Below are 26,428 nucleotides of genomic sequence, written 5' to 3' on the forward strand. Positions count from 1 at the left end.
ACTGTTGTGATGAAATGAAGTTTTAATTTACCCAAGCTGACTTGTTATGTCCATTGAAGATGGAAAGTGACTGATTTTGTTATATCTTAAATATCAACAAAGTAATCCATGCATTAATGTGTCACCACTCAATAGTGATGTGAAATATGTTGTTTTGTCTCTGAGCTTTTAGTATTTTTGATTAATTTACTTCTCAGATATTAGGATTATGGGTTGCCATTGGTTCATTGGACAATTATGGATCTGCTGTTATATTAATGTATCAGTCTTTGACGTCCGTGATGTACCTAAAGCTGTCACTGACGTCATCCTTATTGAAATGTCAATGTCTTCTTCATCTTCTCGTATGAAATAAGTAATTTTTTACAATGACGGTAATTCTTTTATGAATTATTAAAAGTTTTGCTTGTGAATACATGATGTGTACTATGCAAAAGAATTGAAGATCACCGATTCTTTCATATGAATATAGTTTAACTGCCATGACATAGCAAAATGAAAGAATCTGATGTTCTAACTTCTTTTGAGTGCTACCATGTTCTTTCAGTTTGGACAACCGGGCTGAAATATTCAGTGTGTCTTGGTGTTGTACCAAGTACAGCATTAGAAATTGGCACTTGTCCTGTTATCCTCGCCAAACCACCCAATAGTTAGGATATCATAAGGACGAGTAGAAATTTGCCATTTTTGAGCGTTTTGCTATTTGTTTTCATTATACATACTAACAGACTGAAAGTTCGGGGTTTGATCCCCGGTTGTGTCATACCAAAAGACATTAAAAGATGGTACTTGTTGTTACCATGGTGACCCTGTCTGGCGCCCGGCATTAAGGGGTTAAAGCAAGGACTGGTCGGCTCGGAGTCAGTATACTGTGTCTGAGTGGGGTATTCATCTTAAACTGCAGCATGGTATCTCAGTGAGCTAGCAGAGTAAATCAGCATCAGTCCGGACTAGTACAAGCATGTACGTCGCTGTATAAGTGCAATAATCTTGAACACGACGTTAAACCCAATTTTACCTCACCTCACCTCACCTCACCTCACCTCACCTCACCTCACCTCACCTCACCTCACCTCACCTCACCTCACCTCACCTCACCTCACCTCACCTCACCTCACCCCATTCGGTCAAGTGAAGGAACATTTGCATCATAAATATCAAGAGACCATTCAGGGCCTCGTGGCACAATCATTATTCTCAGGTCCTTAGATGTGTCACTAACCCATGTGGATATTGTATGTAATCCAATACTGATATCATCCAGAGTTTATTTATATATTTATTTTCTCTTTTTTCAGATATTTGAGTGGTGGTACTTCAAGAAATATGGAACTTCCTTCATAGAGCAGGTGTCCCTCAACCACATATCCCCCCTCCTGGGCGGCGGGGAGGGGACGACTGAGACCCCTAGCAGCAGCAGCGGCAACACTTCCACAACACAACAACAGACTCTGCCAGGTAGGACTACATCGTTAAACATAAGTTCCACACCACTCTGGACCCCGTGAAGGTCCGGGTTAGAACTGACTTTCAGCAACCCATGCTTGTCGTAAGAGGCAACTGACGGGATCGGGTGGTCAGGCTCGCTGATTTGGTTGATGCTTGTCATGATTTCCAGGTTGTGTACATCGATGCTCATGATGACAATCATTAGATTGTCTGGTCCAGACTTGATTATTTACAGTCAGCGGTCATAAAGCTGGAATATTGCTGAGTGCAGTGTTAACAGGGTTAGAAACTAACAGTTTTGTCCACTAGTCCTTAAAATGATAACATATAGCAAAACCCTTAAAATGGTCCAATTTCTGCTAGTCCTTAGGATACCTTTACTTTCGGGCAGTTTGGTCAGGACTACAGGACTAGTGCCAATATCTAACGCTGTTAAACAACAAACAAATAAATCACATCACTTTGAACAGTATTTCAGTTGTATCTCAGTGTGTCAGCTTGATGAAGAAAGTCCGAAGTGAAACCCACTAGGACAGGTATGGTGCTGACACACCTAGGAATGTTTTGAGGGAGGATCTGGGATTCAAACACGTATTCACTGGTTTCTTCCACGTCTAAGGGACGCAACTCTGCACTGTGAATTGTGCTGCCTTAGAAGAAAGAGCCATCTGTGCCACCATCACATACTAAGGGAGCACACCTAAACAATCTCAATAGTGCCAATACCGCCTCTTAACTTCGAACAATATAGGGACCCTGCCTGGAAATGGGATTAAAAATAAGGGTTGAGTGGGTCCAAACTTAGAATGGAGGGATTTGGGGGTTGTTGTTTTTTCTGTGGTCAACATGCTCCATGACCTTAAATATACAGCTAAATGAATTTGAGAGAGTCCCTGTTCTTATTTTGGCTGGTTTTGCATAGGGGCAATGGTAACAACTTCAGAGGAGGTGGCGGCGGAGGTGCTTCTCAAGGCCCGGTCCTCTGAGGCGCCCCTATTAACTGTGCAGTGTTGCGTCCCATGGGCACACCAGAAACCTATGGTTTGGGGTTTGAATCCCAGTTTGTCAGCACCATACTTGTGCTCATGGGTTTCACCAAATGTCTGAGACTTGCTCACCTCCCACATCAATCTGACACACCGTGATATAACTGGAATACTGTTGTTAAAAGCAACATTAAACCCAACAAACTCACTCAAATTGCATGCGTATATGACATGTGGAAATATAAATAATTATTTCTGTTAGGGAGAAGGTGGCGAGATACAATGAGATCTGGGAATTGTATTGATTAACTCAATTGACATGAATGTGATGCCATTCTTAATGGTTTATTCATTTATTCAGATGTAGATATATGATTGACAAATACAGAATATTTACTTACACACAACCCTCATATGTCTGTTTGACTGCCATTTACTTGAGTTATTGATTATATTGCCATATCCTTGACATTCTAGTGTAAAGACAACAAACTATCATTTCTCATCTACTGATGCCACCATAATTCAATAGAAATATTTAATGCTTTCAATGAATGTTTGGCCAAGCCCATTGCATATTTGTAGCAAGGGTTGCCACTTTATCATAATTGATATTTGGCAGTTTGAAAAATATTCAGGGGTTGATTTAACTGCTGGCCTGCTGGCCCAAAGCCAGTTAAGATTACAAAGGTCAAGCTGAATCATAACGTAGATGGCCCGTCTGGCTATCCTAAATTTCACCCCTTCTCATGTATGTTTAATCATGTAATGTTGATGACAAAGAAAAATATTTAGAGAGATGAGATCGTATGAATGGTTAACTTTTGGAAAGATGTATCAAGATCATCTCGGTAGAATATCACAACCAGGCGGCCATTTTGTAATGTTGTGTACAACATCTTTATTTGCTAATAAATCACCTCGGATTGAGCAGAACGGAAGCCATGATTTAATCTCAAGAGTGCAGGAAAAGGCGTTTCAGGGGTGAAGAGTTTTCAGAGCCCTGCGAGGAGGCTACGTGACCTCAGGTTCGGCCACTTCGTGGCCTCCACCATTTAGTTGTAGGCCACTTAGTTTGGAGAAGGTCCAGTAACTTTTAGAAGGAGCAAGTCCTGCTCGCTACATACAAATTTGGTGTTAAATCTACCCTTGATATTGTTTGTGAGACACTATGTATACTGCTCAACATTTGCTAAAATCGTCTTTTTCAGTCAAAGGTGTGGCCCTTGCAAATGTTGAGTAGTATATGTTCCCTGTTTCCCCCCTGTCATGGAGTGCTTGGGGCCTAGATTTTTAGGCTTCATCAGGGAAGTAAGAAATGTGGACTGTCATGTAATAAGCGGAGACCATGTTATCACTGGCTATCAGATTTGTAATTTTTCGCATTTCATTGTTTCAAGTGTCATATTGTCAAAGCTACTCAGAGAATTTGTGTTTTTGAGTGTCATGGTAAAATACAGTTGCCAGGAAGCTAGCATCAAAGCTGATAATGAAGCAAGAGTAGTTTTCAGGAAATCAATATTTGGTGATGTATCTTGTAACATATGGTTTTACACATCAAGTGATATGCCATTTTGGTTCATCACAACTTCCAGTTTAGATACTGTAGCCAAGACATGAAATGTGGTTTCAAGGGATGTTAGTTGTCTTCATTTGTGATCCTCATCTTTCATTTCCATTATGATTTTGTTTGATGCGATTTACTTTTTTTCATAAATAATTTAAAGAATTACACAACCATGCAGTGCCTTTATTTGTGATTTGATTGCATAACTTAAGAATGATGGTGTGCAATGAAGTATTCTATGTCTATTGGAAAAGTTGAATGTTTAAAATCCATATTTAGCTGATATTTGAATTTTTGAAATTTAAATTAAAAAAGCAGATAAAAAAAATACCTTTTAAATTTTCCTGTTAACTAACAGAAATCAATCCCATGGTAAATAAGAATTAACATTATGGCTTGTCTCTAGCGTGGATATTTTTCTTCTCATCAAACAAACATTGTTATTCTTGAACTTCAGTGTGTGCCTGAATGAAATACATGAATATCTGTTTTATTGATAACAGCAGGTTCCTTTGAAATGTTCCAATATCATCATGAGATGCTTTGATCAACTCTTGAATAATCATTTCGTTCATTCCCTGTCTTTTGTATTTTGGATCGTTATGTTTTGATTTTCCAGACCCTCCCTTGCTCAGCGCTAGATCTAGCTTTCAACATTTTAGCCATGTTTATGAGATTTTTGGCGGCATGTTTCGATAGGGGATGTTAAGTGCCAGGTCACGTAGGTTGATATCAGCCAATATTTACATCAGAATGGCGTAATCAATATTCTGCATGCGATGGCTAACCTTGCCTCTTATTTCCAGAATGCAAAGTTTGGCGGAATCCCCTCAACCTATTCCGTGGATCGGAGTACCAGCGTTTTATTTGGGCAACAAATAAAGATCCGTTGACATATTATGACATGAATCTCTCTGCACAAGATCATCAGACTTTTTTCACGTGTGAATATGATGCTGGGAAACCAGAATATGAAAGTAAGTAAAGTTGAAAAGGATCAGTGGCTACTTGTTTGTGTTAAAATATTAGTATTGAGAAATATGCAAAAGTAACAGTTCATATTGCTTTTTCTCTTACCGTATTCGACGTAATAAGTGCCCAGGGCGCTCCCAAAATTAGAAATAGGGGGCTCTTATTAGAATTTTATGTGAAAAAAAAAACAAGTTGAAAGATAAATTTTGTGGTGTATGCTGACAGCCTGAAATGTTTATATACGACAGATATATTTTTCCAGAATTTAATTCCCCATATTTGAGGGTGCATATTACACACGAGTGCGTATTATAGACGAATAAATAGGTCTTGTGTACATTGATCAATCGGAAGGGGTGCTAATTGGGATTGTTCATTAGCTAATATATTAGCAAATATCGCCGTGGGCGCTTACTAGGTCGAATATGGTACTTGTTTTGGCATGTCTTTCATATACTGATGAAGGAAAATAAAGGAACAGCTATAAAAGATATATGCTGGTCTTAAGAGGCGACTTAATGGGTTTTACTCGGTGGCGTTGATGGCATGTCATTGCATGCAACATGGATGGTTGCTCACAGTATCGGTCGGGGGCACGGGTGGCCCAGTTGTCTTAGGCCCTTCGATTCGCTGTGCAGAATTGCGTCCCTTTGGCACGCCAGAAACCTATGATTGTGGGTTCGAATCCCAGTTCGCCCCGATTATGTTTCTAGATTTGTCAGCACCATACCCGTGCTCGTGGGTTTCACCGTAGTGGTAAACGTCTGAGACCTGCATCACTTCGGGCTTTCATCCCACATTAAGCTAAAACGCCGCGATATAACTGGAATAATGTTAAAAGCGGTGTTAAATCCAACTCACTCACTCACTCACTCACTCTCACAATATCGATCAATGGATTGTTGGTCAGTGGATTAGCTAGAATATTGCTGCTATTATGCAACAAACACATTAAACACACACACACAAACACGCATATCGCTCTATAAATGATGAATAATCTTGAATGCAATGTTAAACCCCATTTCACCTCCCCTCAAGGAAAATAGAGATTTTTGAATAACAGTTCACTATAAAGGTGCAACAATCTTGAATGCAGTTTTATACCCGTTTCACCTCACTAGCTCTCCTTGTTTTGAACACTGGTGACCATCAGCCAACTTGTTCATGTGTGTGTGTGTTTAGTCATGCAGATGGCGTGGAGGGAGCGGAATCCACAGTCCAGGATAAAAGCTGCGCACGAATCTCTGGAGAAAAACTCTGAGTGAGTACATCTACTGATTGCCGTCTCTGATATCTGTTTGGGAAGATGCTCCGTGAAGATGCGGGTTAGAATTGGTCTTCCATTTGCGTAACAGGCGACTAACGGGATCGGGTGGTCAGGCCCACTGACTTGGTTAATGCATGTCATTGTTTCCCAATTGCATCGATTGATGCTCATGATGGCGATCACTGGATTGTCTGGTCCAGACTCGATTATTTAAAGACCACCATTCTGAAACTGGAATTTTGCTGAGTACAGCGTTAAACAAACAAACAAACAATTAAACAAACAAACTAACCTTAGCATGAAGACATGAAGAGACACAAATAAGAAGTCACCTGAAACAGTATTTTATGCAGAATTGTTTAAACGAATATCTAATCAGTGGTGTAACAATACCCGATAGAAGGGTGTAAAAATATATTGAATATCCCAAGAAAACTATCAATCCCCAATGGGAATGGTTAACATGTTCTGGAGGCCTGGTCAGCTGGAATGGGTGGCTTCTGTGAAGCTTTGATGCTATTCAGCTCACTCAGTTAAGTTTTTTACTGGGAGGGAATAGGGGAGAACTATCATTGGACGTGTAATACCTGGCTGCTTGTTATTAGCGTTATTGGCTGGTGTTACTGCAGGAGTGTTACAAAATTGTAGTGTGATTACTTCCTGGTTAATATAACAAGCGTATTCTTGTGTTGCTGTTTTGAAACGATCCCAATTTCAGTTATGCATATTTTGTATTTCATTCTGATTACTTTATTTTCAATGCTAACAGATGTACACCATACATTTATTCACAAGTGCGCCCACCCCCCTTCCCTTAGATTCATTCTCCCTCAAACCCAACCGCCATCCCCCCCACAACCGACTACCTATCCAACCACCAATCCACTCAATCAACTCACTCACTCACTCACTCACTCACTCACTCACTCACCCACTCACTCTTATACACTCACTCACTCACTCACTCAATACTCTTATACACTCACTCAATACTCTTATACTCCAATACTCTATCTAAAAATATTTCCTTGTGTCTTGAAAAGAAGTTTGTTTCCCCAGTTAGCACTTCAAAAATAACAAACTCTGTCTTTATGCACAGAATTCCCCTCAGTCAAATTGATTAATATCAAATATGTACATCTTCATAGGCAAAACATTTTGTAGTGTGTCAAGAAGCACTAGCTCTGACACTAGCTCTGACATTAGCTCTACACTAGCTCCAACATTAGCTCTACACTAGCTCTGACACTAGATCTGACACTAGATCTACACTAGCTCTGACATTAGCTCTACACTAGCTCCAACATTAGCTCTACAGTAGCTCTGACATTAGCTCTGACACTAGATCTGACACTAGATCTACACTAGCTCTGACATTAGCTCAACACTAGCTCCAACATTAGCTCTACACTAGCTCCGACACTAGATCTACACTAGCTCTGACACTAGATCTACACTAGCTCTGACACTAGCTCAACACTAGCTCCAACATTAGCTCTACACTAGCTCCAACATTAGCTCTACACTAGCTCCGACACTAGATCTACACTAGCTCTGACTCTAGATCTACACTAGCTCTGACACTAGCTCTGACACTATGGTTCTCAGTGTTTACCAGACTGGCATATTTATTGTGACCCCGATCTGTATCTTCAGGTCCTAGTTTATACATGGTGACGGTGCCACCAGTCAGTTCCCACTTCGCAGTATCTCACTGTTTGTAGGTGAAGACACAAGCTCACTAAATAATTGCCAAACCACATTCCTCACAAATTGCATCAAGCATTGTGGTATTTTGAGCCCAAAGCACCATCACGATTACTACCCTGTATGAAGGATGTCACTTTCCCTCATTTGTCGTCTAAAATAGATGGCCCTCTGTCCAACCAACAGTGCCGATAACAACTTGGAACTGCGTGTAATTGACAGACAAAAGACTTGTATTGATTCGAAGTCCATGACTTTGAGCTCTCATCAGAACTTTCTAAACTTAATCCTCATGTGTTGACGTCACAAACTTCATCAGACTAAACATACATCAAAGCAGGAAAAGAAAGGAAATATCTCTGTATGTCTGGAATAATCACAGCAGCCTACTTAATTAATGAGTCAGACGAATGGAAATATTTGTCTAGTTGTGACTAAACTCATGAAAGCTATCTGGTGATACGGTGCTGTGTACATTAAAGATGTGACAGGAAAATCAACAGACATGTCTGGGGAGGACGTCAGCAGGAAGCGTGAGTCTGTTGGGAAGATGAATCTATGTGTCTAGGTCTCACTTTGGTGTTTAGCCTCTCACAAACAGAACAGACGAACGTCATGGAATTATTCTTTCTATCCAAGTCAATTCAATTCAGAAGCAGTTGCAATTCGGTGTGGATGACAGACTGGATGGCGTTCTGTTGAATGTGTTTGTAGGACCCATGATAGGCAATGAAGTTCATCATTGCAAGTATGGAGTTGCTTTTTGTATATTTTATGGTTGATTATGAAAGTTGTTAAAAACATATTTATAACTGTCAGTGTACCCAAAAAGCATGGATCGTAGCTAACACTGCTGACTCTGGTCAGAACAAAATAATCCACACCAATGTGGACTATTATCTCCCCATTCAGGTGTCAAATCTTCTCAAATCATAGGTATCAAATAATCCCAAATCGTGGGTATCAAATATTTCAAAAGCTTGGGTATCAATCTTAGGGTAAAGTCTTTCCAACACTTAGGTATGAAATCTCAAATTTCAGGTAGCAAATGTGGGTATCAATTTGGGGTATCAAACCTTCCCAGTTCTGAGATTGTTTGCATGCACTATGCGTACACATACATATACATGGCAATGCAATTGTTATTAGTTGATTATTTCCAATTCACAAGAGACAGTATCCAAATCGACAGCCGGATTGAGTACCAAGTTCCAATCTCCGCATATAACCAGTGATTCGTTTTCAAATTCATCAATATTATTGAATAAAGTATTGTTAAAAACAGGTTCATCTTGATTTGGCCCATAAATATTACTCAGAGTTAACCTTTTGGCCTCTATTGGGATATCTGCTGTTATATAGTTTCCATGAATATCTTGTTTAAATTTATGGATTTTTATTTCTAAAGTATTACAAAACAAAATGGCAACTCCTCTTGCATTTGACGTGTAAGGCGCTATTATACTTTGAAGTCCCCATTCGTTTCTCATTTATGTTTCGTCTTCTTTAGAAACATGAATGACTTGTAGACATATTAAAGAAAATTTCTTCTTTCGACATAGGTTCATTACTTCGTCATGTTTCCTTTTATCTGCGAGGCCCCTGCAATTTGCTCCTATTATTCTGATTTTGATATTCAGTGTTTTCCAAAATAAACAGATTCATATTGTTCTCAAGGTTGTTATTCATATGAAACATTGATTCATCACCTACTGAGTTAAATGCTTATAATGTTTGTGGGAAAACAGATTGTATGAAAACATACAAAAATAATTTTAAAAAACCAGTTACTGTAGTCTTGTGGATTGAGCAGCTCCCCGGAGAGAGTAAGGTCGGTGATTCAACACCCAGAGTGTCATACAAAAACATTTTAAATGATGGTCTTTGTTACCCAGAGACAGCAATAAGCAGATAAAACAAGGACTAGGTAGTCAGCTCAGAGTCAGTATACTAGACTGAGCAGGGTATTCATGTTAAACTGGGGCATTGGTATCTCAGTGGGCTGGCTCAATAAGCTCGCATTAGTATAGACAAATATAAGCAGCCACACTCAACATGTGCATGTCCTTCACTACATTATTTTGAATGCAACGACCACATGTCACCTCACCTGATTACTCAATGTAGTCTCTTCGGCTTGGGTACCATACTTTTTACTGTTAACTCACTGAACATTCATGAATTCTACTGCCGTAAAAAGAGCACAAAAGCACTACCTCTAGCTTCAAATGAGAGTTGGGGTGGTCAGGTAGCCTAGTGGTTAAAGCGTTTGCTTGTCACGCTGAAGATCTGGGTTCGATTCCCCACATGGGCACAATGTGTGAAGCACATTTCTGTTGTCCCCCCACCATGATGTTGCTGGAATATTGCTAAAAGCAGCATAAAACCATACTTACTCACTCATTCACTCAAATGAGGGTCACATGACTTCCAGAAGGAAGTACATACCAAATGACTACCAAACACTGCAAGAGGCAAACATCCGAGCTCCAAATGGCTCAAAACATGCAATATTTTGAAGTCACCTGAAACAGCATTTAAGATGAATTATTACCAATTGTTCGTAAAAGAACTTGTCTACATCCTGATTTAAAAATACTTTGTTTAGAATGGACCCAAAGTAGTCAAAATATTTTGAAGACCCAAAGAAAAAAAATTACAATGCCTAATTTTCCTGAAATAGTCCCAAGTGGACTCCTATGTTTGTGATGGATTGAGACAGTTCTATACTGTTAGATATCGATATCAGGTGCCGACTTCCTTTTCCTGTTTCCAATGACATCACATAGCATCCTGCCACACAGCCTCATTTTCCTGATGGCGCTGTACCAGTATTGTGGGAAGAACAGTTTTCTTGTCATCCTAATGAGAATTATGTGGTTGTCTTCCTGGTGCTGATTTATTGGAAATGTCCCAGAGAAAAATATCAAATATCAATTACTGATACAATAGACACAGTATCTTAAACAAAGTGATTTTAACTGGTTAATGATTCTTATTACTGTAGCATGGTATGTATTTTTGTTATGGGCATGAGGTGTGGGTAGCCAGATACTATTACTTGGACAACTTCTTATTGATAGTTGACAGTGAAGAGGACTTCTGTTGAAAATCTGAAGATTTCATTGTGTGATGAAAGCCAAAATACAAGATAGTCGACTATGATGTGATAGAGATAGTATTCTTTGAATTATTAACTATTTGTTTATGTTTGTCAATTTCTTTAACTATATATATATATGCAGTCTGTTTTTAGTCACATGTCTGAAGCCCGAGTTTAGTAATATTTCTTCTGGTCAGCTGAAACCAGTCCATAAACTAGAACTAAAATAATGCTAAAATACAAGTTTCGTCCAGTAGACTCAAACGTTTTTGGCACAGACTATGTCTTGACAAAGACTTCCTTTAAGTACCAGTGATAACAACGACAATATTTAGATGAAGGTTTTGCAAATATTTTCAAGGTGTAAATATCATTCTTTTGATCTTCCTATTTGGTATCCAACAGTATTCGGAGACACATCGTATCGATTCCCTTGCGGGGGTTCTGGGATGGAGTAGGTCCCCAGCAACACGTTTGTCATGTCAAGGGGCGCCGTGACTTTAGTTGATTGCATACCATTGTACCCGAACTCAATTGTCTGCTCCAGACTCAATTATTTAAAGGCGGCGGTCATATAGCTGGAGTATTGCTGAGTGTGACGTTAAACAAGAAATAAACGAACAATGTTCTCTCTGTACGTTGAAAGGTCTGCTTGTACTGTACAGATATTAAACTCTGATCCCTCACTCACTCACTCCAGGCTAATGAGAACTGTCTCCAGGAAAACAGGTCCCCTTAGCATTGTAGACATCAATCCTTCTCTTCTTCCAACATTGTAAAGGCTCTAGCAAAACACGACAAAGAATGAAAATTGACATTAACATTTAATTGTACAAAAAGTTAACCTCATGATCTCTGAATGTCAAATTCTTTTGAATATTGTTTGTTTGACAAACCATTTGCTCTATTGAAAATATAGATCCTGTTTCTTGTCTATGCACCTCCTACTCAGAAACCTGATGACCTTCTACTGCCCTGACAAGGAAAAACAAGGATAGATCTCTTCCAAATTAAGAAACAATTTCAAAACGTCTCCCAAAAGCTCCAACACAGATGCCGATCTATCAAAAGTCCAACAGACCATTTCACCCAACAAAACCCACTTCTTTATAAATGACTCCAATCTGAATCCTTTTCCTTCAAATGACAAAAAACCTGGTAATTCTATAACTATATAGACCCAAAATAACCTGCCGTCTAATTGTGTAGCAGGACTTATGTAGGACTTCATTGCGTGTATGTGGAGGATCACCTACTTCATCCCTCTACGTCAGACAGGAGTTGGTATGGGTACAGGGAGTATTTATAGCTCCGTATTGATTGACCTGTGTCCCCAGACGCCATTACTAATACAACAGTTGCATCACCAGCCGTGACGTCACGTGTCCGGGTTGCACGTAAATAACTGTACCACGTCTTTGGACCCTAAAACGTGGATCTTGATCGTGATTTAAAGGGAAGCCATCTTCAATGTGACCCTCCAGAATGGGAGTGATTATTGATTTTGGCTATAGCCTGTTTTAATATCTGTAATCAACTCGCCAAGTTGCCTTGTATTTTATGTCAGGAAAACTTGGCCGCCTTCAACTAAGTCTCCGTCTCAAGTGACTGTCTCCATTGTCTGGTGGATAGAGTGTCTGCGGTTTGATTCCTGGTCACATCATAGGAATAGATTTTAAAAGATGGTTGTAGTTGTTACTCTGCTTTGCATTAAGGAGATAAAACAAGGACTGGTTGGCTCAGAGTCAGTTCCCTCTCTGAATGGCGTGTCCATGTTAAAAGTGGGGATTGATCTCTAGGGGCAAGCACTATGAAAAAAGGTACATTAGTCCGGACTAGTATAAAGAATTATTATGCAAAGTCACAACCATGTCTAATAAAGGCGTGTTTTTATGATGTTTACGTTTGTATGATCCAAAGTTTGATTGATACAAGTCAAACAAGATGTTTCAAGATTTCTACCTCAGCATCCTTTGTGACTGAGCTGTTCATGGTATGGTCCTCAGTTCTGCAACGTTTATAAACACAATTCCCCTTACCTGTTTTCCAGTCCTCTTTAGGCCGCCTCCATGGTCTAGTGGTAGAGCGTCTGTGGTAATAATCTTGGACGCAGCGTTAAACCCCATTTCACCTCTCCTCACCTCCACTCCTCTAATTTTCATTTAAAAGAAGTCAAATCACTATTACCATCATTATCAAACCAGATATAAGAATTCATACATACGTGGCCCTCTCTTTTGATGTCTTGCACAACATTTTCACAGGAAATTGGGTTCATGCCCTGGCTGTATTCAAACTACCGTATTCGATGCAATAAGTGCCCAGGGCGCTCTCAAAATTAGAAATAGGAGACTCTTATTAGAATAAAAAAATTGTAAAATAAACAGAGTGGAAAGATTCTTAATTCCATGGTTAATGCTGACAGCCTGAAATGATACAAAAGAAAAGCCTGTGTGTATTGTCCAGAATTAAGGGAGCATATAACACACGAGTGCGTATTATACAAGAATAAATAAGTCTTGTGTACATTGATCAATGGGAAGGGGTGCCAATTGGGATTGTTCACTAGCCAATATATTAGCAAATAGTGTGTTTCAGTCTCATAATATCAACTAAAAAAAACATACGAGATTTAATCAGTGAACTGTCTTCTTGTGCTGTTTGGGGGCGCCGGTGGCGTCCCTTGGGCACACCAGAAACCTAAGATTGTGAGTTCAAATCGCAGTTCGCCCCGATTACGTTTCTAGCTTTGTCAGCACCATACCCATGCTCGTGGGTTTCACCGAAGTGGTAAACGTCTGAGACCTGCATCACTTAGGGCGTTCCTCCCACATTAAGCTGACACACAGCGATATAACTGTAATACTGTTAAAAGCGTTAAACCCAACTCACTCTTATGCTGTTTACCATGTGAATGAATGAAAGAACAGGAAAGTTGATTTTTCAAGGCAAACTAGTTTACAATACTAAGCAAAGTATATAAGCAAGTTATCACGATCTATCTAGCAAATCAGAGTCAACATCATATCGTTGTGAGTGTTTGTTGGGTTCTTTGGGTTGGATGATACACTTCACAGGTCAGATTGTGTTAAGAAACAAAATTTTAAAGCTTCCGTTTAACTTCATTTCATGAATATTGACTGTGATTAAGAATAACAATGGGCATTTAAGCTTATTTATTAACATTATCATTATGTGTGGTTTTTTCCATGATTCCATGTTATTTTTAAAAAGTTCTCAAAACATACACAGAGAGAGAGAGAGAGAGAGAGAGAGAGAGAGAGAGAGACTAACAGGATTGGTTGAAGAATGTCATCGATCCCATATGCGTAGATCGATGACATTGATATCAATCACTGGATTGTCTAGACTCGATTATTTACAGACCGGCTTCATATAGCTGGAATATAGCTGAGTGCGTTGTAAAACAACAAACCAACCAACCATTAGATATGACCATGATAACTGTTATTGATATCAATAATAAGGCCTTAAAAAGGTCATGAAATCGAATATATGGAAAATTTGTCAGTTCCAAGATAACTAAAACAGTGTGCATCAGTGCCCTTAAAAGTTCAGAGATGACGACATATTAGTTTTCATTGCATACATTGATGGAAAAAGGGCATTTTTTGGTGTGTATTGTACTATTTCTAACTAGCATTTCAGTGACTGTTTTGATCTTTGTTTGAATATTTGAAAAAAATAGCCCTTACATTTAAAGGTACCCGTCTGTTTTAGAAAGCTTATCTTCTATTAATTTTCATTAAAAAAAGTCAAATCACCATTTTTGTCATTATAGAAGATAGCAACATGATAAATCACAAAGAAGAATGATTAGTGGTTTATTTCATGATAAAACATTGTTCTATCATGACGTCATTTCTGGAGATTTGAATATGAGCTTGATGACGTCATATATTGGACAACATTATTTTTTAGAGGGATGTGTCTAGTAAGTTGTTCCCCATAGATGTAGCTGGGCTAGGCAGATAAATGCTGTGACCGAATGATCGCATACAAGAGTGAGAGAGATATGACAATCTGTATTAAGAGAAAAGGTACATATAATCGAAGTGATTATTGTGAGAATATATGGGGGAAATACCAAACTTAACTCACCTGTTCGTAAGATGGACTTGTCCGACATTTACGAGGTCAGATTCTTATCAGGGAGTCATCATTATCAAAATTTGGGTGTAAATTAATAATACAGCCTAAAAAAGGTTATGAAATCAAATGTTCAAAAATTTAGTCGGTTCCAAGATAACTAAAACAATGTGCATCAGTGCCCTCAAAAGTTCAGATATGACAACGCGTCAGTTTTCTCATGCAGACATTGACTGAAGAAGGGCATTTTTTGTGTGTTGTACTGTTTCTAACTAGCATTTCAGTGACTGTTTTGATCTTTGTTTGAATATTTAAGAACACAGCCCTTACTATTAAAAGTACCCTTCTGTTTCAGAAAGCTTATCTTGCTATGTTTCATCAAAGGGATTATGGAAGTCTAACTTTGTACCAAAGTGGTCTTTGATTGACATAATATTGTGATTGCATCTTCGTCCAGTAGAGGAATAGCAACCATAAATGTAGGATGCTTAATGAAGTATTATCATATTTATAGCATTTATGTTCAACAATAGAAATCATTTCTTGTGATGTACTGACATCTGAGAGTGGGATGGTATGAGCTCTCTAGTTCAGGCCCTAGAAGGAGATGCCATCACGCTATGCACCCAGAGACCCCAGACTGATTGAGACAAGTTTTTCCCAAAGAAATTAATCATATTATATGAAACATGTAATATGTAACTAATGACTGAAAATACTTCAGATGGAATCACGGGAAGTGGATGGAATTAACCTCACTGTGACAAATTGGTTCCCAAAGTAGGAAACTATTTTTAGAAGTTCCTTATATTTCAGTGTTACAGAGTTTCTGAAATACTAATTGTAATAATAATAATATATTTGTGTTTCAGGTGTCCCACAGCCTTGCTACTTCTAGCAGAAGAAGAATGTCAGACTGTTTTAGAGGTGAGAAACGTCAATTAAGGGAAACAGAGTTTCAACATGCCACAACTTCATGTGCAGAGTTGATCCTACGTTCAAATCCCAGAGTTGGTCATAGGTTCAAATCCCAGATTACCCTAATTATGATCCTTGGTTTGTCAGTGCCAAACTTATGTTTCAACAGTAATTATCATCCAAAATGTTTAGTTTCACTGACATTTAACCAAAGTTTGTTCACTGCCGCTTGATCTCTGAAAACAAGTATGAATACATGGGACCCATGACTTTGTGCTAGCATGGCTTTATTTCGAAATTTCATCACAACTGCCATCCTTCTTATCGCTCACCTAATATCTCTTTTTCATGAGTGTGACAGCGGTGTTAAATATCACTCACCCCTCACCCCTTGGTTCCAGAGTGAGAAGATGTTCAAGCAGGCATACAAGGCAGCAGAGACCTCCTACAGGAAGTCCCAGCAGACTCAGCACCAGAACTCCCAGCTAGAAGCATTACATCGTAAGTCACACATTGTTGCATTATGTGTCAGACATTGTTGCATTATATTTGAGACATTGTTGCATTGTATCAGACATGTTGCATTATTTGTCAGACATTGTTGCATGATATGTGAGACATTGTTGCTATGTGTCAGACATGTTGCATCATGTGTCAGACATGTTGCATTATGTGTCAGACATTGTTGCTATGTGTGTCAGACGTTGCATTATGTGTCAGACATTGTTGCATTATGTGTTGTCAGACATTGTTGCATTATATGTCAGACATTGTTGCATTATGTGTCAGACAAGACTTTTTTCAATATTTGTCAGACATTGTTGCATTAATTGTCAGACATTGTTGCATTATTTGTCAGACATGTTGCATTATTTGTCAGACATTGTTGTATTATGTCAGACATTGTTGCATTTATTTGTCTGACATTGTTGCATTTTGTGTCAGACATTGTTTTAACTTCATGAGTCAGATATTACATTGAAAGTCAGACATTATGACATCATGTTACATTTGTCATGTTCCATAATTATGGTCTCTTTTCATTAGTGAGAAAAACCTGGTTGAGCTTTACTATTAAATTAAGAGATATGACAAGGACTCCTTGAGTTCAATGCATAATTTTAAACAGTGATATGGGAAAGTGTGTATGGCGTCCAGCTATGTGATGTTCCTGAGACAGTAAGAATATGCTTTCGCCTCTATATGTGTCTTCCTCTGTCTGTTGCAGGGCGAGATACCAATGTATTGGTCTATATAAAGAGGAGGCTAGCAATGTGTGCCCGCAAACTTGGGCGGACTAGAGAAGCAGTCAAAATGATGAGAGATGTAAGTAGTTGCACTAACTGTTTTGTTGGTCCGGACATGTTTTCGGGATCTTGTGTCCTTGATGTCTCATGTCTCAATTTTTGTTTCAACTTTGTAATGATTGGAAAACTAGTCCACTTGTCAGCTTTTGTGATTTGTTCAGCAGGAATGATAGATGACAAAAATATTTGTACATTGTAATGACTCCCTGTTGGGGGGGGGAGGGAAGGAGTACAAAAGGAACTCTCAGCTTAAAGAGAGGAGATATTTCAGGATGCGCCTCTCCATGTTGATAATATATTCAAATCTTGCCTTCTCAACAAGTAGCATCTGATGTTATTCAGTACAAAATGATTGAATTGGTGTGGCATGAGAAACATGTTTTTCTGCTCTTAACACATTTGTCCTCTCTTTGTTTCCTCTACAGCTTATGAAGGAGTTCCCTTTGATGAACTTCAACATCCACGAGAACCTAATAGAGCTGCTGTTAGAGCTCCAGGCGTACGCCGATGTTCAGGCAGTGCTGGCCAGATATGATGGTGAGTTGTGCAGTGTGGTGTTAGCTTCTACATCCACGAGAACCTAATAGAGCTGCTGTTATGCTGTTGTTAACCGGACCACCTTGCTGACCGAGCACCTTCTGTGTAGGAGCGGTGAGGTAACCTAGTGGTTAAAGCAGTCACTCTTCACGCCGAATGCTCAGGTTCAATTCCCCAAATGGGTGCAATATAGGGGTGAAACGATACATCGGTGCAGCGGTGCATTGTGAATTTCCATGTGACTATACACGATGCGTTTTTTTCTGTATCCATAGAAGACGATACACTTGCTGAAATATATTACTTACTGCTTGTTTTTGTAGTTGTTTTTGCCAGTCAGATATCGCACAATGTGTTGTAATTAGCGTTTCAAGTTCACTACTTAAATAAGCCACAACGAACATGTGTTTACAGCTAGCTTTTCCTTTTGAACCTGCTCTGAAGTATTTATTGTCAAGAAGTTTCCATGAGATTTGACGTCAATATGTATATCATGATTTATGTATCGTGACAAACCTAGTACAATGAAGCCCTTCACTGGACTAATGCTGAAAGTGGCGTTGAAGCATATTCCCTCACTCACTCACCCACTACATTTGTTGTTGTTTCAGATATCAGCCTCCCCAAGTCAGCTACTATATGTTACACAGCAGCCTTACTTAAAGCAAGAGCTGTAGCAGATAAGTACGTAGCAAGTGTCACGCCAGAAGCATCCCTGCTTGATGCACTCAAAGCAAATTATCTTACAAAAAAAAAAGCGACCTGTGAAGATCCCGGGTAGAATAGGTCTTCAGCAACCCATGCTTATCGTAAAAGGCGACTATGCTTGTCGTAAGAGGCGACTAACGGGATCGGGTGGTCAGGCTCGCTGACTTGGTTGATGCATGTCATCGATCCCAATTACGTAGATCGATGCTCATGATGTCAATCACTGGACTGTCTGGTCCAGACTCAATTACAGACCGCTGTCATATAGCTGGAATATTGCTGAGTGCGGTGTTAAACAACAAACAAACAAACAAACAAATACAAGAAATATTATGTGGCAGACTTCTGTACTTTCTATTGATGGGTACTCAGGGATATTTCAGGGGGTCCTCAGACGTTGATATTTTGCGAGGTCTATGCCAAAAGTTGAACTTAAAATTGTCTGAATTCCGGTTTATGATTTCTTTCCCAATATCCCTGCAAGTGAACTAACTAGAAAGTATGGGTAAACACCCAATTGAGTCATTAACTCTGTGGTGATTCTGGTGTAGATTTTGTCCCCTGCAACGGGTTTAGATTTTGTCCCCAGCAACGGGTTTAGATTTTGTACCCGGGAACGGGTTTAGATTTTGTCCCCAGCAACGGGTTTAGATTTTGTACCCGGCAACGGGTTTAGATTTTGTCCCCAGCAACGTATTCTGGTCTTAAGAAGCAACCAAATAGATCGTGTGGTCCGACTCAATGACATGCTTACCTGTGTGTCATTGTGTGTGAGATGTTGCTCACAATATCAATCACTGGATTGTCTTGTCCAGATTAGATTATTTACAGACTGCGGACATATAGAAGGAATATTGCTGAGTTGGGTGAAACAGGAAAGGAACAAAATAGAACCTGGAGACCATATTGTTGTCCAGATTTACTAGAAAAAGTTAAAATGTTATCATGGCAAACTTCTGTACAATATATTGATGGATACCCGGGGATTGTTAATAGTTTTGAGCTTGAAGCCAGTATGCTGTACACCTGAACTATTTTGGGACACAGAATTGTGTATTGGGATGTATTCATGATTACATTAATCTGTTTGTCCATCTCGCCACAACCTCCACTATGTTGTTCCAGATTTTCCCCTGATATAGCCTCCAAACGAGGTCTCAGCACAGCCGAGATGACAGCAGTGGAAGCTATACACAGGGCAGTAGAGTTCAATCCACATGTTCCTAAGGTAAACATTGCTAGCCTAACAAGAGTTGTGTCCCTTGACAATAACACCATTGCCTGCAATCCAATGACTGTCAAGGTTGATGGAGTTACGTCCCTTCTTTATCTGGATATAGTCCTCTATGTCCTTATAGTGACGTTCATGAGTCATCCTCGGAAGATCCGTAGTACCTTTTCCCTCATGTAAGAAGAGAGGTAAATGGGTATTTGTTGGCTGCTGAGTGTTGTTGAGTTGTTGATAATGCTGATCAATTCGGGGTTGGAATAGGTCTTCAGCAACCCATGCTTGTTGTAAAAGGCAACTATGCTTGTCGAAAGAGGCGACTGATGGGATTGGGTGGTCAGACTCGCTAAATTGGCTGATGCAAGTCATCGTATCCCAGTTGCGTATATCAATTCTCATGATGTCAATCATTGGACTGTCTGGCCCAGACTCTATTATTTACAGACCACCGTCATAGCTTGAATATTGCTGAGTGTGGCGTTCAACAAGAAACAAAGAAACAATCAAAACTTACTGCAGAGTTACTGATGAATCACCTGCCTGTGGAACATTATTTTTTGTTAACAAAAACGCTTGATTATTACTGTGGAAGAAGAAATGATTAGAACAACAACATTGATGAACACACAATCCATTTAGAAAGTGGTCAAATGTAACAAATGTTATATTTGGGATAACACTCTCTTAGTAAAGTACAGATTCTCGTACTTTTGGGGGGTTGAATCCCGTCAGCTACCGAGGCTTCCACAAAAATGTCTGACAACTGGTTGTCTAGATCACATACTTTGTGTACCCCTCTGACAGGTGTAAATTAGCACTTTGTGTGCTGGCGATTAGGTGCCTGACTCTGGCAGTGTTGGTTTGAATCCCGGAGGGACTCAAGCTCCCAAAAGTAAGAGAATCTGTACTTTACTAAGAAAGTCTTTTCCCAAATATAACATTTGTAACAACATTGATGTTCACATTGGATACATTGTTACAGGAGATAAAGAGATGCATGACCCATTTGTTTCAGTACTTATTAGAAATGAAGAGCCTGGTGCTCCCCCCGGAACATATACTGAAGCGAGGGGACAGCGAAGCTCTAGCGTATGCATTTTTCCACCTCCAGCATTGGAAGAGGGTAGAGGGTGCACTTAATCTTCTCCACTGTACGTGGGAGGGCAGTAAGTATTCCTTGCTGCTCAAGTGAAGCATCACTCAGGAGCCAGAAACTGATGAATGTTGTTTCCATTCCTAGATTCACTGTGATTATTTTCCATCATTTGTGACCCTAGGAGAAATGGGACCTTGTGGATGCTTGGAAACAATTGTGCCATGATGTCATATAGAAAAACGTTTGACGTCAACCTTCTTCCGTAAAAATCGCCATGTACAGCTACAGTAAACTATGTTTATAACGAACACACAAACTGACCGATATAACGAACTTATTTTTTAGATAGCCATTTGTTGTGTATATGTTGTATATATACTTATAAAAAACTACGGTTATTACAAACTAAAATAAGTGGTCCCTTTGAGTTCGTTATAACCTTAGTTTACTGTATGCCGACGGTACAAAAATGTCTTATTTTTCTCTTGAAAAGTCGTCATGTAATAATACCATTTTTTCAAAACATTTTAGCCTACATGTCTACTTTGATTAATCAGTCACTATATCTAAATTATTCCAACTGTTATTATTTCAAATCTAAAAATGGGCATTAGCAGAAAATTGGTCAAACTGTTAGCTGAAAAGTATCTCTGTAATACATTAGAATTGAAGCCTGTGTGTTCCTGTGTTACAAAGATACTGTAGTTTTAAAATATAATGTGAAGTCCAAATGTGATTTTTTTCACCCATAACGTCCCTAATCTCATGGTTGGTCACATTTGTCAGAATCATCACCTTCCTCATGGGTCAAAGACCTGCATCACTTTGGGCTTTCCTCCCACACACTGTGTGTGGTATGCTGTGGTATGACTGAAATACTCATCAAAGTGGTGTTTAACTCACTCACTCAAGAAATGAGGAAGACTTTTAGAAGTTGTTATAGAAGTTATCAAATATGAACATTTGAATAAGAATTTGACTTGAAACTCGACTTGAAATGGTAAAATTGTGTCCAACATTTTGAATGTGTTCAGGAAGTTCTTTTAAGTATATTAAGAAAGAAACGGTAGTTATGATCCATTTGAACATGATTGATGAGTTTCATTCCAATATTTCGTTGGCCAAAATATTGATCTATCATACCTTGTCCTTTGTTACAAAAATTGTATCTTGTATTGCAATGTTGAAAATATTTGTATATATTTGCTCTTACGTATTTCAGCATTCCGAATGATTCCCTACCCACTAGAGAAGGGGCACCTGTTTTACCCCTACCCCACATGTACAGAAAGTGCTGACAGAGAACTGCTGCCTTGTGAGTAGACACACTAGGCCTTGGGGACAGGGTGGAGCAGGGCGGGGCAGGGCGGTGAGATCCCAACCATTAGGATTGGGGTGAAATCATTGCCTATTTTTAAACATAATTCTGTAAATATGATGAATGTGAAATATATTACAATTTCTTTTTGAAAACATTGCCAGAAAATTTGGTGAGGTACCTGCAGCCAATGCATTGCTGTTGTATTGTATAAAGAGCATTGTCGTATTGTACATTGTCCTGTGTATGACCCAAATGAAGAACACCCATTGGACCAGAGGTTTCAGCTGGTTCCTTATTGTCTTTTGAGTCGGTGTATTCTTTTCCATCATGATTTGGGGCATGGATGGTCCAGTCATCTAATTTGCTGCACTTGGGTGTGCAGAGTTGTGTCCCTTGGGCATGTCGGGAACCTATGATGGTGGGTTCGAATTCTGGTTTGCCAGATTATGTTTGTAGGTTTATCAGCACCATACCCATCCTTGTGAGTTGCACCAAAATGACTAACATCTGAGACCTGCATCATTTCGGTTTTTCCTCCAAACTTAAGCTGACACCTAATGATGTAACTCTAATACTATTCAAAGCAGTGTTAGACACGTGCAGATCTGGGTTAGAATTGGTCTTCAGCAACCCATGCTTGTCGTAAGAGGCGACTAAGGGGATCGGGTGGTCAGGCTCACTGACTTGGTTGATGCATGTCATCATATCCCAACTGCGTGGATCCATGCTTATGATGTCAATCACTGGATTGTCTGGTCCAGACTCGATTTTTGAACATTGCTGAGTGTGGCGTCAAACAACAGACAAATAAAAACAGAATCAAAGTGGCATTAAATCCAACTCACTCACTCATCCTGACATGGAATTCAGCAGTGGATTTGACGTTATTTCTCTGTCCACAGCTTTTCATGAGGTGTCAGTTTACCCCAAGAAAGAGCTGCCTTTCTTCATCTTGTTCACTGCTGGTCTGTGTTCCTTTACTGCACTGCTGGCGCTGTTAACACATCAGTACCCGGAACCCATGGGTGTTGTTGTCAGAACGGTAAGATTTGCACCATGATTTTACCTAGAATTGCTCGGAGGCAAATATTCAGACTCAAGTCGGTAGCTAATGTAAAACAATTCTCCATTAATGTTAATATTTATGATTTATGTGATGGCTTGGTGAGGTGACTGTAGTTCACTGAAAACTTGACCAATTCATTGCATTGAATTCAATGTTAAGATACTTTTTGAATCCTGGATAAATCCTGTGTCACTCTTGACACACAACTAGGGCTGGGACGAGTCCAGATTTACTACCCAGATACCTGCCCCCCTATTACCCGACCCTACCTGGGTACCCTCTGTAGGTCTCAGGAGGTGTCTCAAAATGTCTGATTGGGATTTTTTTAGCATAGCCCTGGCAAAACATATTTAGATACATGTATTAAACAATCTGGCCATGCATACACTGAAGTTGACTTAAGTTATATCTTTATTCAACCATATGAAAAATCAGAAGGAATGGGTGCATAGTCAGAAAGAAAAGCGAACATTAGTAACTTGTAGTGTAACCATAGAGTTCCAGATCATTTTAGTCATTAGACAATATATCATGTGACTAACCACGGGTCCGGGTAGTCCTATGGGTACCCGGGTCCTCCTCAGTACCCACCCGACCCGGGTACAGGGTGCCCCAACAAGAAGACATACTACACTTTGTCTAAGCTTATTGGAGACATTTATTTGAATCATAACTTGTAATGAATGTATGACAGGCGCTTTATCCCCCGCTACAAAGTGGAATGGGGATATTGGAATGGATGCTGTCCTTCCGTCTGTCTGTCACGTTACATTTCAGAACTAAAAAATCATGAGAGATATCTTAACCAAACTTGGCACATAAAAAGGCTAGTGGTGAACTGGTGCCTTTTGATAGTTTGGGATTTAAAAAAAAAAATATTGTTCGAGTTTCAATGGCAACGACTTTGATTTAGACTGAAAATGGTGGTATTAACAGGGGATATGAGTATTTCATGCTTGTTTATGATAGACATGTAAATATTGTTATTATAAGTTTTGTTGTGAATTAAGTATACTATCACAAGGCAGATCCACAGGGCAGTTAAGGGTTTTATTCTACAAGTGATTCTAGCGCTATCATTATCGTATGCCTTGTTGAAGTATAGGAGTGTTTGTGCTGAGATTGCTTTGTGGAATGAGACCAGTGCTCCTTATACAGATATTTATTGGCATCCATGCTTTAGGTGGAATATTGTTCATTGACAAAATTCATACACTCACAATTGCTCTAAAATTGACACTGGGATGGACAACTTCCGTTTGCAAAGTTATTTCTCTATTTGACATACAAAGCATCTTTCTCCAATAAGCGTTTTGTACGTTTGTTTTGAATACAAAATTTCATGTGACCTTGTTTAAGAATCTTTTTTATAATGACAAGGTGGCAGGTCCTTTCTGGCTGTATTTCTCAAATTGGAACAGGAAAGGTAGTTTTTCATTAACATTTGCCATAAGAAATATGTTCTAGTTGTCCTTTGCACCACGGTTGTGTCCTTTGTAGTGCCAGAAAGCTATCACTGTGGTTCAAAGCCTATATTTGCCCTGATTATGTTTGTTGGTTTGTCAGCACCATACCAGTACTGGTGGAGGTCACCAAAATGGTAAATGCCTGAGACCGAATTAACATTCCTCTCACGTCAAGCTCACAAAATATAACTCAAAGCAACTCTAAACGACACTCCTCACAATATGGAACCGGGGACATTCCTGTTGTATTTGTTACATGTGTATGACACCACATGTGTTGATGTTTGATGTGAGAACTATTTACTGAAGATGTTGTTTACCGATGTACGCGATGCTGTTTCAGATGCTGAGTTGGATGTATCTGCCCTTGAGTTACGTCCTGGAGAAACTCGAAGCCATCCTCCCCTCCAACCTTCTCCATCAGCTGTCACGTATCTAGATGACACCTGTCAATCATACTCATCACTGCCATCACCATGACAACCACCAGGACATATCTGTTGAGACTTCTCGGTGCAACAATGTTATAGACTTGAAATAGTAATATTGAAGTATTGCCGAAGTGCTGTACTTCATTTGGGAGGTGCAGGACATTGCTTTGTCATCATATCAAATTATGGTTATGATGATTATGACACTGATAATGAATACACACGACTGGTTGAATAAGATTGTATTGGGAATTGTATCATGGATGTGAAGTTGAAACAGACACAAAATAGTTTCGATACATACACAGTGTAGTTTCATAGTGCTATAATTAATTGTAATAGTTTCCAAATATTATTTATTGGTAAAGAAAATAATGTAAATCATGCCTGTCCACACGTTTTTTCTTCCTGGCTTTAAATTTTGTTACACAGCACAGAAATGGTACTTGCGAACTTCTTCTGTATCCAGTCAAGGATGAGATGTGATGAGGACTGTCTGTCTGCCCCTCAGAATCTGCATCACTTTCTAGATGAGCAAAACTGTTAGACATTGTTATGAGTGAGTCAAAATCGTTTAATGCCGCATCAGCGTTCTTGCAGCTCTTTTTGCTGAGAAATGTATACTATTGTTCTCTACTGAAAAAAAGGAGTTAGGGGTCATGAATAATGTTTTGGATTTTGTTTTGTAGTGAAAACCAAGGTTCTGCAAATTTGGACGGTATATATAAAAATATTTCCAGATCCCTAAGTTTTTTGTTCAGAATATGTCATTTATAAGACTGAGACATAATGTCAAAGAAATCATTTTAAAGGTTATCAGATGTGTTCATATGAATAAAACTGCAGTTTTTTCCACACAATGCTACAATGTGTCCAAAAAGGCTGGTATAGAGGTTTTCTGTAAATATTCACTCTAGCTCATAACCAAACTTTCTTGTGAATCAACGTTTTGCTCATTTTATCCATTCTTATTTCATTGATGATGTCAGAAGTAAAGAACTGACAAGTGTAAGATGGAAGAATGTGTAATTGTCAACCATTTGAACATGTGCAATTATTTTCATTCTGAATATTTAACGTTTGACATTTCCAATGGGCCTGAAAGGGTCCTTATATACCTGGTCCTCACCCTAATGCAAAGGCAACCTCTATGTAATTCCCGTCAACCAGAGGAGTTTGAAATATG

General features: G+C 39.1%; 1 protein-coding gene across 3 annotated transcripts in view; it reads left to right on the plus strand.

Annotated features, from left to right (window-relative positions):
• Positions 1–25,704, plus strand: part of LOC139444767 (suppressor of tumorigenicity 7 protein homolog) — a 66,520-nt gene extending 40,816 nt beyond the window's left edge. For all 3 annotated transcript variants that reach the window (XM_071225714.1, XM_071225716.1, XM_071225715.1), the window contains 13 exons: positions 1,299–1,458; positions 4,809–4,979; positions 6,160–6,238; positions 16,037–16,091; positions 16,484–16,583; positions 17,311–17,408; positions 17,815–17,926; positions 18,538–18,610; positions 19,760–19,862; positions 20,878–21,028; positions 22,181–22,273; positions 23,182–23,321; positions 25,155–25,704. In XM_071225714.1, coding sequence (XP_071081815.1) covers positions 1,299–1,458; positions 4,809–4,979; positions 6,160–6,238; positions 16,037–16,091; positions 16,484–16,583; positions 17,311–17,408; positions 17,815–17,926; positions 18,538–18,610; positions 19,760–19,862; positions 20,878–21,028; positions 22,181–22,273; positions 23,182–23,321; positions 25,155–25,250 — 1,431 coding nt within the window. In that variant the 3' untranslated portion in view covers positions 25,251–25,704. The remainder of the gene's footprint in view (positions 1–1,298; positions 1,459–4,808; positions 4,980–6,159; positions 6,239–16,036; positions 16,092–16,483; positions 16,584–17,310; positions 17,409–17,814; positions 17,927–18,537; positions 18,611–19,759; positions 19,863–20,877; positions 21,029–22,180; positions 22,274–23,181; positions 23,322–25,154) is intronic.
• Positions 25,705–26,428: the final 724 nt, after the last annotated feature.

This window comes from Haliotis cracherodii, unplaced genomic scaffold, assembly GCF_022045235.1.
Source record: "Haliotis cracherodii isolate W230 unplaced genomic scaffold, xgHalCrac1.p SCAF_6, whole genome shotgun sequence".
Taxonomy (NCBI): Eukaryota; Metazoa; Mollusca; class Gastropoda; order Lepetellida; family Haliotidae; genus Haliotis; species Haliotis cracherodii.